General features: G+C 38.6%; 1 protein-coding gene across 2 annotated transcripts; it reads left to right on the top strand.

The window, feature by feature from the left end:
* The first annotated feature begins 241 nt into the window (after positions 1-241).
* DGKE (diacylglycerol kinase epsilon) lies at positions 242-16,797 on the top strand. Of its 2 annotated transcripts, XM_070934816.1 has the most exons (12): positions 242-288; positions 854-1,333; positions 3,557-3,716; positions 4,963-5,082; positions 7,049-7,192; positions 8,340-8,497; positions 9,637-9,688; positions 10,591-10,704; positions 12,826-12,897; positions 13,645-13,772; positions 14,989-15,100; positions 16,489-16,797. In XM_070934816.1, the coding sequence occupies exons 2-12, from the start codon at positions 876-878 to the stop codon at positions 16,678-16,680; spliced, it is 1,710 nt and encodes a 569-aa protein (XP_070790917.1). In that variant the 5' UTR covers positions 242-288; positions 854-875; the 3' UTR covers positions 16,681-16,797. The 2 variants fall into 2 exon arrangements, with proteins under 2 accessions (XP_070790917.1, XP_070790918.1); XM_070934817.1 differs by lacking the exon at positions 242-288 and having other exon boundaries at positions 906-1,333; positions 3,557-3,728; positions 4,972-5,082.
* Positions 16,798-18,474: the final 1,677 nt, after the last annotated feature.

Raw genomic sequence — 18,474 nt, 5'->3', positions numbered from 1 at the left:
ACTTTTTATTTTTATTTTATTTATTAGTTTGTCAAACATGTACAAGATAGCAGGTATGAATATGAACATGGACATGAATGAAGGAAATGAATACAAGCTGCCAGCAGCGAAGGCTAGAGATAGGAGGAGGAACTCCGGCTGAATGAATGACCGTTTTAAAAAGAGGTTTTTCTTCATTTTCCTCTGATTCAGGTGACTTGTTCTGGAGCTGCTGCAACTGTCTGACTCAGGGATGCAGGGACTGACATTGGAAATGAGAGGGAAATCAAGCTCTGTTTCATCCCGGTTGTGAGTATGCTATGCATGTGTATATAATGGAATTGCTGATTGGGTCCCCCTTAACACATGATTGGTCTTTGATGGTCAGGAATAAGAAATGTTGTTAGCACTGTGTTGAACAAAGAGGGAAAGAAACAAGATAGCATTGTTAGAAGCGAGGAGAAAAATGTGGTGTTTTTTTGTAGCTGAGGTGGTTGCAGTTTGAGTTGGGGGTTGGCCTGGGTTTTTTGTTGTTGTTGTTTGTTTATTTAATAAGATGGGAAACACATTGGTTGTAGCCAATAAGTGAATAATGTTGTTACCGTGAAAAATAAATTGACATTGTGAAATAAAGTGTGGATAAAGGAGTAAATTATTGGTCTAAAGAGGCTATCAATTCTTCTTTTGAGGATAAAGGATTCATCTGATTTAAGGAAAAACTATTTCTTGATATACAGTGATAGGATAATTAAGATAATTGAAATGAACACACTTGGTAATTTTTATACTGGGCCAATTAATGAGGTAATAACAGTAAAGACTATTTTAGGCCTACAAATTAGTGTTACCTGACATGATTGAATTAATTATCTAGAATGACAGTAAATTAATAGAAGATGGAAGAGGCTGAAAGCAGATCTAAATCATCTTCAGGATTCCTTCCAGAATGGAGTTTGGCCTTCTGGACTCTGTGTTCAGTGATGGTACCAGTCATGATCACCTTGTGGTGCAGTTTTCGGCGATCTCGGAGGCAAGGACTTCTGCAGGATATCTTACATAAAAGCAAGCATGATTGGCAAGATATAGACTTCTTTAGCCAGCCTACCTATTGCTGTGTCTGCACTCAGCATATTATCCAGGGAGCTTTCTGCAACTGCTGCGGGCTGTGTGTTGATGAAGAATGCCTGAAGAAAGCTGATGGTTATTTCCTATGCAAGGAAATTGTGCCAAGAAGCCAAGATGGGAGATCGGCTTCTATGATGCACCATTGGATTCGAGGCAATGTTCCACTGTGTAGCTACTGTGTGGTGTGCAAACTACAATGTGGTACACAACCCAAGCTCTGTGATTACAGGTAATGCTGCAGATTTAAATATGGGGGCAGTGGTAGAGGAAATAACACAGTGACATCACTTCCTTATTTATCCTCTTTAAATTTCTAGGACTTGATCATTACATTGTGTTTTATGCAAGTTTGTTTAAATGGTCGCTTTTTAATTATGGATGGCATCTTTTCATTGGGGAGATTTTTGCATATGCTTTTCATAGAATTGAATTATTGAATGCTTCTTGGCTTGCAATTTCCTGGGACTCAAGAATAGGACAGGATTTTGCTAAAGCTACCTCTGATGATGCTTGGGGTTTAACAGAGTTTTCACTGGAAACAAGCTTTGAGAGATAAGTACAATGCAGTTCTACTTTGCAAAAATCCTGGTATAAAAAGAGCCACAAGGGGTTGAGTCACATATCCTTAATATTTCCTGGAGTTGCTCCTGAGGGCAAAAGCCATTTGGATTTCTAAATAGCATCTCAAGTCTTATTGGGTAGAAATTTCCCTTTATTTATTTTTTTAAAGAACCATATTTTGTAGATATTCACATTTGAAAAACAAATGAAAAGAATGTAGTAGATTAAATACAATCAGTAAGAAACCTTTTGCATTCCAAGAAAGGAAAAAGGAAACCTGTTTGTTCTCTGAATATATTAATCTTAATTTAGCATGTGACTACCACTTTTTATGTAAAGTTACTGGAATGTTTTTCACAAGCATCTACTTTGTACACATCTTCACTCGCTACTTGTTTTACACTATTGCTCAGCCTTCCTCAATTTGGGGCCCTTCACATGTATTGCAACTGCATTTTGCTTTATTTATAAAACCTCTGTTGTATTTCATTAAGAACCAGTATCAGAGTTAACAGACGTCATCAATATTTGCTGGGAATTTTGGATGTTATAGTCACAATATCCCTGAAGATAGGTTGATCGGGGGCTTCTGTAACTCTTCCTCACTTGAAAGGACCAGAGGATATAATTGTTGATGTCTATACTGTGTCTTTTTCTTTCTTGGTATAATTGAGGACTATTTTTCCACATTGTGACCATGAAGCTTTTAAAAAACTAAAATTACATACAATGTCATAATGCAATATGAAAGGTATTCTTTTTCAATAGTATATCAATTCTATCTGTGAATATATAGCAGAACTGATCTCTATTTTAATAAATCTTATTTTAATTATCCATTACTAATTCATTTGTTATTTTTGTACAGAATTTGAGTATCGTGTTGGCTGTTGAAAACTACCTTCTGCCCATTCTTATCTTAAGACCTTTTGCCTTCATTTGATGGTTGATTATCCTGTATTACTCTCTTTTAAAAGACAAAAATGCATCTGGTGTTTTTTCAGACTCAAACAGATGTGGTTTAGCTTATTATTCAACCCTGCAGGGGGAAAGTATTTTTTATTAGAATATTGTCCAAAACATTGTCCAGTGACATTCAAAATAATATATATGAACAATTATAAATGTTATTTTCTCTTTCAATGACTAACTGGCTCCTTTTTTGGATTTTCGAAATAAACTAAGCCTCCAACAGATCCATGTTTATTTGATAGAACATGTATTGTCCATCTGTTGCTTGGAAGATATTGAGGCTGCTTATGGGAATTATTTCTCTTGGACTTTTAATCCTTTTTTCCGAAAATGGGTCTGAAGTGATAGTGCCAACCCACCATTTATTTATTTTTTTGGTTTTGTTTTAAGCCAAGCTTCCCTTTATTAAAAATGACCTACCTGACTATTGATAAATTAATTTATGCTTGGTCAGAACAAGCTGTTGTCAAAGTCCTTTCTTTTTGTTCCTTTTCTGCTCTGTGGTATTAATGCTTGGGTTTGGCTTTACTAAACTCAGAGAGTATTTTATTTGGTTATATAGAATGATATATATATAAATTCGTTTTATTGATTCAATGATCTTTTCCTAGTCTCCTAAATAAAAAGTCTCACAAAACTTTAGATTTGCCATTCACAGAAGAACACTGAAACAATGTTGGCAATAATGCAAAGTTGCTGGAAAAGTGAGGATAGATGGAAGAGAGACTTGTTTTCAGCAATATCCATCTGAAACTAATAAGGAAAGAGTAGAGTTGATGTGCTTTAATTCAATGGTTGAGTGGTTGCACCATTTTTTGTTAAGTCCCTCAAAAATGATATTGTTTCTGTAAGTGTCCAATAATAGAATGGAACCAGTCTTTCTTTGCTGTGAATGTTGTTCTGACTGTTCTTCTTTCAGGTGTATTTGGTGCCAGCAAACTGTACATGATGACTGTATGCAGAATTCTTTGAAGAATGGGAAGTGTGAATTGGGAGAGTTTCGCAACCTCATTATCCCCCCAACTTACTTGCTCAAAGTCTGTCAGATGCGTAAAAGTAAACACATGAATGACTACAAGGTCAGTGCTACAGTGTTTGTTCTCCAGCTGATGTCTGTTTCCAGGAGCTCAGAATCATTGAGGTGGGGGGGCGTGGATTTGGTCTTGCATGCTGTGAGCTGAGTCAGAGCAAAACAAAGAGGAGAAATAGGATACATGTGTTGGATTAATTCTGTAGTTCACTGAGAAAAATCATAAAAGAAGAGAAATTGAAAGAAAGAAACCCTTGCATCAATACAATATATAACTTACATAAAGGGCTTGTTGGCAACTTGATATGAAATAGCTTCTCCAGAAAAGTTCATAAAGCATTGTCTTTATGATAGTGAAAACTGCTTTTATTATCCATACTTTATGTTTCATAGACTGGGTTGCTCTGTTGAAAATCTATATCTTAATTGTGCTTTTTTAATGTTAGATTTGAAGATTGAGTTAATATATAATTTATATTTATGTTATAAAACAGGACACTTGCACTTCTTAATAGTGGGGTTAATAGTTGGTTAATAGTGTACTAAAATATCCCTCTGATACAAGCATGTGACAACTACTGTAATACCCCAATAAAAGATAGTAAAATGCAGGTTAGTAGGTTATAGCTTTACTCAGCTGCTCCTGAAATGACTGGAGAAAAAATGCATCCTATAGTAAGATCAAGGAACAAAATAAATGTTGCCACTTGTTAATTGGCAAAAATGGTAAAGGTTGATTTTACTATGGCTCTATCAAAGAAAAGCCAGCCTTTAAGGTATCCATTTGGCTGCTTGAACAAGTTCTATTTTATATTTCAATCTCTGTCCAAATTGCACATAAGTTAGCTTGCTTCTGGTTTAAAAGACTTACCCAGATCAGTTTTGCAATCTAAGTATAGGGTCTAACAACTATTGTGGATATTAATTTTTCTGTACCTGTATATTAAGCACTACCAGGACAAACATAACCATTGGGTGCATAGAAAGGTTTTATTATATATTTGAATTCTAACAGGCTGTAGGTTCTGTTGACTATTTCAAAATGGCAATCGTATGAAAATCAGAATAAATCATGTATGTAAATCATGGTTTAGTCTTACATTGAACAGGAATATTGGTATTTCCTACAAATTATAAAGCAATTTATTTTTCTTTAAGTAATTTGCAAGAGTACATTTCTCTTTTACAATTTAAGAGTTAATTTCTCAAAAGCATGAGGAAAAAATAAGAGGGTGATGCTGTTTTGTGACAATACAGATCTAACTAGCTTGCTTCTGCTTTTTTCTTTTTTGCAGCTATCTGAGTCTTGTGGGGAAAATTGGACCCCGGTAATAATTCTGCTCAATACTCGGAGTGGAAACAATATGGGAGAAACGCTGATAGGGCAATTCAAGATCTTATTAAATCCAATTCAGGTAATTGTATTGATACAATGAAACTGAAGATGAGGTAGATTTGTTGCTTAAATAAGAAATTAAACATAACTTAAGACATCTTTAAGTTTGGGGGGGGGGGGGGTTGGTTAAATAGGGTTAGAAACTTGAAAACTCCCTAAGGAATTGTTATCACTGTGATCAGGATGGATTCAATTGAAGAAACATGCATAACGTTGCAGTATAGAAATGAGCATGATACTGTTCAGCAGGGTTTCTCAACTCTAACAACTTTAAAATATGTGGGTTTCAACTCCCAGAACTCCCCAGCCAGCCTATAAGATGCCCAGCCAGCCATCTGCCCACCCACCTTCCTTTCTTTTTCCCTCCCGTAGCTCTCTGCTGCCCAATCCTAATCCCACTGGCCAGCCCCTTCTGTTCCTCCCTCCCTCTCTGATGATTAGGGTTCCTTCTCTGGCCCAACTGCCTCCTGATCTTTCCTGCATGTTCCCATTCCTTTTTTCTTGTTTCTCCTTGACAGCTATTGCTGCTACAGATGTTGACACATGTCATTGCCAAGAAAACTGCTTGACATTTTCCCATTCTCCATACTTCACCACCACCCCAATCATTTCTGCCTGGATTAACCACATTTCCATGCACATCCCTAGTATACAGGCAGTCCTGGACTTACAATCACAATTGATTCCAAAATGTATGTTGCTAAGCGAGACAGTTAAGTGAATTTGGCCCCATTTTATGACCTTTCTTGTTACAGTTGTTAAGTGAATTGCTGCAATTCTTAACTTAGTAACAAGTTGTTAAGCGAATCTGGCTTCCCCATTTAAATTTGTTTGTCAGAAGGTGGTAAAAGATGATCACATGACCTTGGGACACTGCAGCCATCATAAATATGAGCCAGTTCCCAAGCCTCTAAATTTTGATCACCGGGATACGGCAAGAGTCGTAAGTGTGAAAAGCGGTAACAAATCCACTTTTTTTTTCAGTGCTGTTGTAACTTCAAACGGTCACTAAATGAACTTTTGTAAGCTGAGGACTTCCTGTACTTGATACTTAGTGCTCTTTCAAAAGGCCCTGAAGAGAATAGTTTTTGCCAGCGGGCTTAGGGACCCCAGAATGATATAGAGCCGATCAAGTGGTTTATTTAATTGTGGTTGCAAGGGGCTAAGGTTATATTGATTCGAGTTTGTGTTTGGAGTTTTATTTCTGTAAGCCGCCTGGAGACACCGAGAATGAATTCCGCAGATATATAAATGTTCTAAATAAATAAATATAGTGACCATTAGTTATCATTTTACATGTGCAGTACAATGATACCTTGCAAATATGCCATATCATTTGAAAAATGTTTTTCCAATTGTTTTGGAGACTACATGGTGACCAGCCCTGTTGCTCACAAGATTTAAACAAATGGCACAAGACTGCAAAGAATAATCCATAGAACAAAAATAATTTTCCTCTGTCATTTTTAAGGTCATATAGATAGATCATGGCTTAGATGAATAGGCCTCATTTAACCTAATGGGCTACCTTGTCCCCAGAGGTGAGGCTGGCCCCCAGTCTCACCTTCTGCCAAATGGTGTGGGGATCAGAAAGTGATGCACAACTCTGGGGGTGGTTGGTGGCTTGAGAACCCACCCTCCACTTTTTAACTTCTCTTTTAACCCTGTTCTTATTTTGTTCTTCCTTTTTAATTCTGTTTTTAACTAAAGTGTGTCTCTTTTATATGGTTTTATGGCTTGTGGCCAGAGTCACTTGGTAGCGAGATGGGCACTGTCTAAATTTTTTAGGTTAGGTTAGGTTAGGTTAGGTTAGGTTAGGTTAGGTTAGGTTAGGTTAGGTTAGGTTAGGTTAGGTTAGGTCAGGTCAGGTTAGGTTAGGTTAGGTTAGATTAATCAGAACCTATATTTGTAGAAATTTATTTAATCTGAAAAAAATGCTTTCTACAGTGTCATGTAGTTAAATATTTTTTAAAATGTATTTTTAGGTATTTGACCTAACCAAAACAGCTCCGGCAAAAGCACTCCAGCTTTGCACCTGGCTACCTAGCAATTCTGCCAGAGTCCTTGTTTGTGGTGGAGATGGCACGGTGGGTTGGGTCCTGGATGCAATTGATGGCATGAAAATAAAGGTATGGTGTTTCAGAATACCTTGGCAACCCCTGTTCTTCTTAGTTATTCACAGATTTGCTTCTTTGCCAATGCATTACATCTTTTCCAGTACAATATTGTCAGGATAATGCAGCAATATAATAGCTTTACCATAAAAATCCATTTCCCCCCATGACTGAAATGTGTGTTTTGAAGCATACTTTTTCTACAAGATGTTCTGTCCTCTTTTCTGTGTCAGACCATTTTTTAAAATTTGCTATTTAAAGTATGCTAATTTCCTGAAAATTAAAATGGAGTATAAAGGTAAAGGTTTCCCTGTGCAGTCATCTCCGACTCTTGGGCACAGTGCTCATCATCGTTTCTTGGCTGAGGTAGCCAACGTTGTCTGAAGACTTTTTCCATGGTCTTGTGTCCAGCATGACTATACTCCAAAGGTGCATGGAACACTATTACCTTTTCACCAAAGTGGTACCTATTAATCTACTCGCATTTGCATGCTTTTGAACTGCTATGTGGGCAGAACAGGAGCTCACCCTATTGTGTGGTGCTCAGGTCTTGAATCCAGGCTATCCACTTTCCAGATGACAAGCGCAGAGTCTTTAAGTGCTGATTCATCACACACCCAGAATTGAGATTACAACATGGGTTTCCACCCCAAGTGATATGTTCAGCCAAGAAAAACCTTGTCCCTAAACCAAATATTAATGCAAAAGGGTTGCTTCTAAGAGCCAGTTTGTTCTAATGGTTAAGATCCTGGCCTAAAAATTTGGAAACGCTTTAGGCACAAAAGCTAGCTGGGTGACTTTGGACTTGTCACTCTTTTTCATCCCAGCCTGAGGCTGTTGTGGCAAATATAGGATGAGAAAGTAGTATCAGATATGTTTGCCATCTTGAGTTACTTACAAAGTATAAAAGTGGGATAAAAGTCAAATATAATTTTTTTTCAGGTTCCTGTTTAGGCTGAAGCCTCACCAAGCTTTGCAAATATTATTAGGTATATAGTTTTCCTTAGAAGCCCAGCCATGCTGTTAAGGAAGAATCCTTGAAGCAGAATTGCAATTAGTGGCAATTCAAGCTGTCTCTGAAATTTCAAGGATCAAAGATGTTAGGCAGCCAGGCATATAAAATCTCAACTCTTAACCCCGAATTAATGCTTCTACTTCACAGGGACAGGAAAGGTATGTTCCTCGGGTTGCAATTTTACCCCTTGGCACAGGTAATGATCTATCAAATACCCTCGGCTGGGGCGCTGGCTATGCCGGGGAAGTTCCAGCGGAGCAGATTCTACATAACATTATGGATGCAGATGAAATCCGGTTGGACAGGTGAGTGCTTGAAAGCAAAATCTCTCTCAAATTCCAGCTCCTGCCTTCCAAAAAAAAAAAAAGAAAAAGATCTTCCTTGAATTGGATCTGGAATCCAATCTCTTGAAATTTAGAACAGGCTTTCGCGTGGTTCTTTATGAAGCTGGAAGAACTTTCTTTCTCATTAAATACAGGTTTACATTATAGTTGCACTGGCATTAGAACATTTCTTGCATTGATGATTCTGTTTCTAATATTGTTTTAGGCCATATATACCATGTTATATATAAGCACAAAATTTTAAAAATCCGCTTGGTGGGTTTTTTTTTTATCATGTAGGACATTTGGGATTCTGCATTTGGGAGTCTAAGACAGCTTGGTCTGTGACCTACCAAAGCTTTCCATTTCCTGCTTAATAATGTTTCCTCCAAGTCTGTGTTTATAACCCTGACAGTCAAGGTGGAATTATTTTCAGGGATCTCTGAAACAAAAAGCAACATTATGCTAGCTAATCCATTCTTAATGAACAAAAATTAAAGGATAGTATTGTACATAGGTAGGCGGTGTGTGGCACCTAGATTACTAAGATGCCCATGGTCATCTCCATTCACAGCTGCTGGTCTTCCTGCCTCACCTGACTTTAATTAATTTTTTTAGATTCTACATTTAAATACATTAAAAGCCAACATCTTGTAAAACCACACAACAATTTTCAGCACCATCTTTGCTTACAAGAATTTCTCTGGGCTTCAGATAGGTATTTTTTTTAAAAAATAAAAATATAGAAAAGTACCCACATCCCCATAAAAAGACAATGTTATTCTAAGAATTGAAGCAAACATCTTGAGAAGCTAGAAAAGGAGCAAGGAACAATCTTTGCAGTTTTGCCTTCTGTTGAAAGGGTTATATGGCAAGGTGTGCCCACCAAGATAAACATTTTGTCACTAGATCAGCCCATTCAAGTGGCAACTATAAGGGCCTGCCACTCCCAAGTAGTCACAAAATGAACCCAGGAAGTCCTCAAAATGTTTTGGAAAAAATTGTTCAACAATTATCATTGCCCCTAAAAATCTTTGCAACTTATTCAGGATGCCATTGTTAGCTCTTTGTTTTTTGCTTGTTTTGCCATGTAAAATGCCAATCTGTGTATTCTCTCTTAGGTGGAAGGTTCAGGTAATAAACAAAGGATACTACAACTTAAGAAAATTGAAGGTAAGGCTTGGAAATGTTTTTGTATAGTGATTAAAATGCCATAATATAAGAACCTGATCCTCTATGGGTAGGTGGGTAACTTCTGGTAATCCACTTGCACCTGCTAGATTCTTGGATCCAGCAAGATTCTTAAGCAAGTATGCATATTCAGGAGAACTGGGTTAAATTTAGAGCAATCCTAATGTAAGGTACTAAAGAGGTAGATTATCTGCTATTTCTGCCAGCTGACAGGGAAGAAAGTACGTTAACATTTTTTCCTCTGAAGGCTTGTTATTGACAGTTTGGGAATGGGAAATATCCATGTTAGTCTGAACTTGTGACATTTCAGGAGAAGAGAAGAATGTTGCTAGTTCAGGGATGCCCCACCCCACCCCACCCCAGCCCACCCTTTTATCAGAGGGGATGTAATTCTCAACCGTCCTACTCTCTGCTAGAGAATAGTTCTAAAATTTGGTCTAGTCTTCCTGCTGTGCCTTATCTGCAAAGAGACATAATATTTTTTTTCCCTTTAATGTCAGTAAGCCATAGCAGTGCTGAGCAGGATGCAGAACAAAATGTTCAGATCCACACACATTCTTCAAAAAGAACATTGCATGACCCGACTGGACTTCCTTCATCAGCCTCATGGCATTACTTAAGCCCCAGGTCTTTAAAAAAAACACACACACACAAAAACCCCCTAATAGTGTTCCTTGATGTGTGTGTGTGTGTTTTGCAAAACTTACAATTTTTTTGAAAATTTATTCTTTTCCAGTTTTGCATTGATTATTGATGGTTGTTCTCTCTCTCTCTCTCTCTCTCTCTCTCTCTCTCTCTCTCTCTCTCTCTCTCTCTCTCTCTCTCTCCCTCCCTCCCTCCCTCCCTCCCTCCCTCTCTCTCCCCCCACCCCCCTGTCTTTGCAGGTATTCACAATGAATAACTATTTTTCGGTAGGGCCAGATGCCCTCATGGCTTTAAACTTCCATGCGCACCGTGAGAAGACTCCATCTCTTTTTACTAGCAGGATTATCAACAAGGTAGGTTGAATGGGCCAAAAATTCTGATACAGATAGCCCTCAACTTTTACAACTACAATTGAGCCCAAAATTTTTCGTTGCTAAGCGAGACAGCGGTTACATGAGTTTTGCCCCATTTTATGCCCTTTCTTGCCACAGCTGTTACGTGAATCCCTGCAGTTGATAAGTTAGTAACACAGTTGTTAAATGAATCTGGCTTCTCCATTGACTTTGCTTATCAGAAGGTTGCAATCACATAACCCCGGGACATTGCAACCATCATAAATATGAGCCAAGCATTCAGATTTTGATCACGTAACCGTGGGAGTGCTGCAACGATCATAACTGTGAAAAACAGTCATAAATCACTTTTTTCAGTGTCCTTGTAACATTGAATGGTCACTAAATGAATCATTGTAATTCAAGGACTACCTGAATGTACCTGTCCTTCATCCAAATAAGTCAACTAAATACATATAGTAAAACTGTACCCATTTTCTCCCTACAGTATTTAGAGGAAGTAACTAGCTGAAAGTTACCAGTAATAGTCTAGTCCTAGTTCAGTAGTCTTGATTGTTACATTAAATTACTGTACATTCTGGAGAATATATCTTATCCAATCTTGTAGATACGCATTTATTTTCTCTGATGGGATTCTGTGGTTTTTATGACTGTCTCTAATTCAGGAGATTCTTAGTTTATCTCCGTCTGAGAGGAGCATAACAATGGTATTCCTTGACTTAAACTGTAATGGAGCCTGCCCAATATGGTTGCAAGTGGTGATAATCATTAAGTGAGGACTACCTGTATATTGTTATCAATGCAATTTGACTCATAAGAGTTCACAAGTTCTACTATGAAGGAAATCTTCAAGATGTAATATAAAGGTGAAGGAAATGAATAACAGGTTACTCTTTTATAAAGTGTAATGTATTAAAAAGCTATGATGTTCTTACTGTCAGGTTTCGATGTCATCTCAAATAAATTGCACTCCCAAACAATTAATCTTTGCTGAAATATTCCATTTATTGAGTACGACAGATCTGGCCCCGACTTCGTTGTAGCCGATACTAACCCTCTGACCCCCAAACCCTTCCCTTTCCATTCCCCAATTCTCATCTTCTCATTAGCCATCTTCCAAGTCAGTCTCCCCAGCTTCTGACCTCACCCCACAGGAATGTCCCCCCTCCCATCCCATCTCCTAGGGGATATTATCTACAGAGAAAATAAGTGGGTGAAAAGTCAAGCCTCGTCTCCTTCTTTTCATGGCAGCATCAGAATGCTGACACTTACTATTATAAAATGACCACAAATTGTATTCAGTGAAACAGTATGTGATGACTTGTTAAAAGCTCCCTTGGAGACAGGAACCTACGCCTTGGGCAAAACCATTATCAGTAAAAAGGAACATCCGCCCAAGGTGAAGTTAAAAGTAAACATGATAAGATAGTTGTTGTTAGGCAGGAAATGTCAAGATGACCCTTTAAAGTGTAAAACAACTTGAAGAATGACTTAGGACAATAAAGGGGAGTTGGGAGGGATTCTTAGGCGTGGTGTGCATTGTGTAGGAGTATAAAATGTGTAGCTTGAAAGCTGCTTCTTGTGCTCTTTGAACTCAATCCATTTGGGAAGGGTCTAAGAGGCCGCGCTTGCAACCGCTTTTTATTTTTCTTCATTTTATCTCCAATAAACCTTTGATTTTGTGAACCAGACTTGTTTATGAATTGTGAGGATTAAAATATTTGGGTCTTATATCTCACAAAGATTATATAACTGGAACGCGGATGGTCCCAAAATTAGGAAATTCCAGAAAATGGGGGTGTTTTTTTCAGAATCACTAGTGGTGATGTGCATTGTTTCAGATGGCCAGGGATATGGGTGGGGGGTGGGGGTGGAGTGAAAAATACAACCGAGTAGCTTGTAGAAAGAAAGAGGATCTTTCTATCCCTTTGCATTAGAATTTTAAAGAATGGTTCATGGTAGTTAGCTCTTTCAAAATATTTCTATGCAAAAATTCTATGCACTTCAAAAGAATTTGGAAACTAGGTGCGTTCTGTAACGGAAAAATGCCATCTGTCCAGGCTTCTCCTTCATTGAAATCCTGCCTCAGTTTGTTTGTTTGTTTGTTTGTTTGTTTTGTAGGCTGTGTATTTTTTTTATGGAACCAAAGATTGCTTAGTTCAGGAATGTAAGGATCTAAACAAAAAGATTGAGGTAAGATAACCGTGTTTCCTCTCTTCCCTAGAAATTTAATTTGTTTCCTCTCTTCCCTAGAAATATCTTGTCATTTATAAGGAGGTGGAATCAGAAATTACATACATTAAATCAAGAATGTACAGTACATGGAAGGGCTTTAGTGGCATTCTGAGCAGATGGGCATCAATAAGTATGTTTAGTAGCTTTTTAAGTAAGGATTCTTCTTTGTCCTAGACAGCAATCCTTGGATGCTCACTTGTGCTTATTTTTGCTTTTGTAACCATATACATGAAACTTTCCTGGATCAATTCATTTTAAATTACATGAGAGAATCACCCTTTATTTGAAATCAAAATGTGATTGGTTTGTTTCTGGCTTGGCATGAGGTATGAATGGGGTCAATAAATAAATTGCTCTTCCATAACAGGCCAGGCTTCATGGAGTTTCCCAGTTTGTTTAGTGTTCCAGTCAGGCCTCTGACAATGCAAAAGCAGTGTTTGAAAAAAAACAAGGGAAAGCAAAAGAATAATTGGCCAAATAAGCTAGTATTATTTTGCATGTTTGCAAAATTGGTAGTGGTTTGATGGAGACATGCTTCCCAAATCATGATTATCTCTGGCTTAGCACAGTGGGTGATCCCAGAGGCCATACAAACTGATTGCTCGCTTTCCTTTATGTTCCCTTCTGATTTGCCCCAGATGGCTAACATTTTGAATTCATTCTCACAGGTGTAACTTACTAACACCCTGTTGTATATCTTTAAAGCTAGAGTTGGATGGAGAGAAGATCGACTTGCCCAGTTTGGAGGGGATCATAGTGCTAAATATTGCCTACTGGGGAGGTGGCTGTCGGCTATGGGAAGGAATGGGGGATGAACTTTATCCTCCAGCAAGGTAGGTTAGTAATAAGTGCATATCAATTATATACAGTTGGGAAGGTTTGGAGAGCCTTGTATCAGGGGTGATTCATCCAAGCAGGATCATCTGATAGTTGTATAGCTCAGTATTTTTAAAAAGATACTTCATACTTCCTTATTTTAGCTTGCCTTAGCAGCCTTTTTCCTTGTTTAACAATGAAGAAAACACCCAAAATGGCACAGATCTTCAAAAAGGAATAACAGACTGTGGCTAAAGAGAGCCTCTCTTAGTTTAATAAAGATAACAGTCCTTAAAAATGTTTAAGAAATGAAAGGCAGAACTTACTGTCCATTTGAAAAATAAATTCCAAAATGGCTGCTTCTTCAACAACTCAGCTGCCCCCTCAGCTGAGTTGTCAAAATGGCCGCCCCCTCAGCTGTCAGCACTCAAGCTGCTTCAAAGTACAGCTCCTGAAGCTACTTGCTATATGGAGGATCTTGTCGGATGATTCTAGGACTTTCCCTAACCCAGGAGAGTCATAAAAACTAAAGGAATGCCAGTTCCTTCTATTGGTAAGTTGAAAAGGCGACAGCCAGGGTGAAACCTTTCAGGGATCTTTTAGTTGGCCATCTTAGTTGGTCATTTAGTTGCCATCTTAAAAAGGAATAATTTGTTCCAATAGAAGAGATAGCACTGATGAAGTTACCTAGTTTGGTAATGAAAAATTTGCAAAAAAACAACCCCAAGCTCCGAAGGTCCTGAGGATCCCACAGAATAATTTGTTCCATCCCCAATTCTTGGCCTGGTGTTCACGCTTCTTCTTTCTTGCCAGGTAATAGCATCTAGATCAGGGGTGTCAAACTCAAGTTGTCACGGCGGCATCACGTGACGTATCGGGACTTTTTCCCCCTTCCCTAAACCGGGCGTGGGTGTGGCCAGCGTGTGACGCATCCAGCCTATGGGCCAAGAGTTTGACAGCCCTGATCTACATCATCATTTCAATTTTCTACCTCCTTTTCTTTCTGACTTTTAAACACTTTTCTGCAAGCAGAGACTTGAGAAGTTGGATTGGGAAGCGAAATTTAGGCCATACCTATCCTTTTGGGTTTCTCAGCATATCTTCTCAGTCTGGGGAGGGGTGGGGGTTGCTATTTACTATGGCAGGGCTGTGATACACATAATCAGATAACCTTTTTGACAGTTGGGTCCAGGACGTTTTTACTGATCCTAAACTTTCCTTATCCTACTTCAGGCATGATGATGGACTGCTGGAAGTCGTTGGAGTCAATGGCTCATTTCACTGTGCACAAATTCAAGTGAAGCTTGCAAATCCTGTCCGGTTGGGACAGGCCCATACAGTACGGGTATGTTGTATATCTCTGTGGCTGTTTTCCATACTCTGGATTGAACCTTTTATTTGGAGCCCAATAATGAAACAGAAAATGTGTTGGGGAAAAGGCAGGGCATGGAGGCTGACTTCACCACCCATTAGTTTAATTGCTCTTGGAAACAGACAGACCAAACCAGGAAACCTCCGTATTACATTAAGAGATTGTAGCTCTGGGGCAGGCGCATAACAAAACACTTTGGAGTTTGGCTTACATGTTTTTAATTAATTTTTGGTGGATATGGAGGCAAATGGGGATAATGCCCTTTGATGCCTTGATTGACTTTCTAGTGCAGATAATCTTATATTCAGCACAGGATCTTAATGCCAATTCATTTGGAATGTCACTCAAAACTTGCCAAGCTAGTCCAGAAAGAAGAAAAAGAAGGATATACCCACTGTCTTCTCTTAACAGTGTACATTCTTCTGTTGGTACCCAAGAAAGTCCACTTTCTCTAACAGTCCAACCAATATTTACCTCACACTGAGACATAATCATATACTCAATACAAAAACGTTGCTTGAATGCTTATACTTTCCTAAAGCTTTTTCTAAAATGAAGTCATTTCTCTTGTTTATTGTTCAGAGCAGACTATTGTCTCATTCAACTCTCTCCTCTCCAAAATCTCCTTATTTATTTCTCTCTCCAGAAGAGTTTAGACATTGTTCCAGCAAGGTGACAGAAGCCTCTTCTGCCACCTTGCTGCCTTCCTCTGTTGGTTACAAAGGGGCCTCTGTTGGGGCCAGTTACTTCCTCTCAGCCCAAACACCTCACAGGGCTGTTGTGGGGAAAAATGGGAGGAGGAGGGAAGGAGATTAGGTCTGTTCACTGCCTTAAGGTGCTTATAAAGTAATAAAGGCATAAAATTCTAATAATAAATTATAAAACAGATGCAAACCTGAAGAGACCATGGGAAAGGGATTTGTTCATTCCTCCACTAGTTTGGTTACTCCCCTGAATAGGGGAGTATTAATAGAGGAGAATTAAATACATTGTTTAGTGCATATTAAATATATTTAGCATAGAGCTGTGGTGGCGCAGTGGTTAGAATGCAGTATTGTAGGCTAATTCTGCTGACTGCTGATTGCCAGCAGTTCAGCAGTTCAAATCACACCGGCTCAAGGTTGACCCTGCCTTCCATCCTTCCGAGGTCAGTAAAATGAGGACCCAGATTGTTGGGGGCCATATGCTGACTCTGTCAACTGCTTAGAGAGGGCTGTAAAAAGCACTCTGAAGCGGTATGTAAGTCTTAAGTGCTATTGCTATTATTGTTCTGTGTGAAAGCAGTATCCTGGACTGTCTTAGTTGTCAGATTCCACAGTCCCCTATCCTGACTTAACTTCTCCTTTGTTTTTCCATTTCAGTTGATCTTGAAGAGCTCAAAGATGCCAATGCAGGTGGATGGGGAACCCTGGGCACAAGGCCCTTGCACCATCACTATTACTCACAAGACCCACGCGCTGATGCTCTATCACTCAGGTGAACAGACAGACGACGACGTGTCCAGTGCGTCTGAACAGGAGCCGACAAAAGATCAAACGGATGAAGACACATAGGTCTTGATCCAGGTTTGGCCTGCTAACTAGTAATGGTAGTTCAGCATGGCTTTTGCTGAAGAAAACCTTGCACTACGATCCTGGCTCTCACAGAGGCTGTACCATCCCTGCTTTTACGAACGGCACAGGAATAATAAAAAGCTAGACTTTTGAGGTGTATCCCAAAATCTGGGCCAAGTTCAGCAGTCATTCCTGCTTTGATATATATATATATATAGCATCAAGAAGCAGGGTGGAGGAACTTTTCATGGTAACTGTTAACTGATTACTCTTTTTAGTAGTCCCTGAAAAAGTATGTGTAGTCCTGTGTAATAGTAATCGTTACCAGGTTTGTAATTTGAGGCTTGAAGGCAGTTCTTCCATTAACTGCACAAAGCCATTTATGGGGGCGTTCAAATACCATCCTCGGGCAGACATAGCACTGCCTGATCAGGAATATTATATGGAGTCAGCTGCTCCTTTTCTCTCCCTTCCTCACCTCTTTTGTAATGCATTCCTCCTTTTTTCTTCCAAACCATAACATGGTGTGGTGCCAGGACCATTATTTTTTGCTCTCTGTCTTGAAAAATGGAAGGGTGAAAAATGGGGAAAATTTGTATGAGAAAAGAAATCTTCATAAGGTTACAGAGCTCTCCTATGGGCAAAAACTATGTCTGCATTAGATTCACAGTCAGCTTTGAGTTCAGTTTCGTTGAATAAGTAGTAGTATTGGTGACAAACATGCTGCAGACCACGCCGGTTAATATTCTTACCTTTTTTGCGATCCTGAATAGAGGGAGGGCTAGATTTGTATGCTGCCTATCCAGTCAATACTGATAACATATTTGGAGTTCTCATAGGAAAATGTTTGTTGTTTGGAATATTAATCTTGCTTCCATACTAGCTGTTTTAGAGAGTGGTTTGTTTTTTTTTTTTTTTTTTTTTTTACAATGTGCTTTGTTTCTAATGTCTGTTACACTGATTTATTTATAGAAATGGCAATTCTAATTAGGACTCCTCAATTAACTGTTACAACTTTGGAGATTACTTTTAGATTCATTTTATAGGAAACGCAGGCTGCTGCCAGAATGCAAAATGTAAGGAAGTTAGCAAAGACCTTGCATGATCTTACAGGAATTTAGATAAGAACAAAGATACACTGTGATTTCAGCATTGTTGTTTTAGCACTTTGAGGTGTATCTATTCTAGATGATTTTTGTGGTATTCCAGCTGTTTGTATTACTGTGTTTTTAATATTTTGGCACTTCCAACTGGAAACAACAAACTTGCCGCGTCCCGATAACCCCAAAAATTGCTAGCTTTTTGACGGTCTGGATATTTGAATGAGAATAGGGAGATCATTTTTATTAATTTCACCCTTAATCCTCCAGTATAGTAACTGCATTATTCCGGGGGGGGGGGGGGGGATAACATTCTGGAGATGCTTGTCAAGGGCTACATGAGTGGGGGAGTTAGAAGAATCTGTTAGTGGAATGTACTTGCTCAAAGGAACACTGGATCTAAATAGGTATAAGGTGAGCATGCTTAAATTAATGTACACAGCTGCTATTGCTTTACTGGAGGCACAATATATCAGGAATTGCACAGGGCTAAATTTCTGTTGATTAGACAGAATCATTGTGTCATTGATCCAAGCACTGGTTTTCTTGTCCTTTTAGGAAATTTTGCGTGTGTCTCTCTTTTTTGAAATATCTCTTTTAAAGCTTGCTTGCCATTTGAGTAATATAAATCCATATTTTGAACCTATTATATAGCTTAAATTAAGATTGATTCACTTACCGTATTTTTCGGAGT

This window comes from Pituophis catenifer, unplaced genomic scaffold (genome assembly GCF_029215685.1).
Source record: "Pituophis catenifer annectens isolate HBS135680 unplaced genomic scaffold, rPitCat1.0.hap2 SCAF_2, whole genome shotgun sequence".
In the NCBI taxonomy this organism is placed as follows: domain Eukaryota; kingdom Metazoa; phylum Chordata; class Lepidosauria; order Squamata; family Colubridae; genus Pituophis; species Pituophis catenifer.
Note: the sequence above shows the minus strand (reverse complement) of the source record. Positions and strands in the feature narration are given on the sequence as shown.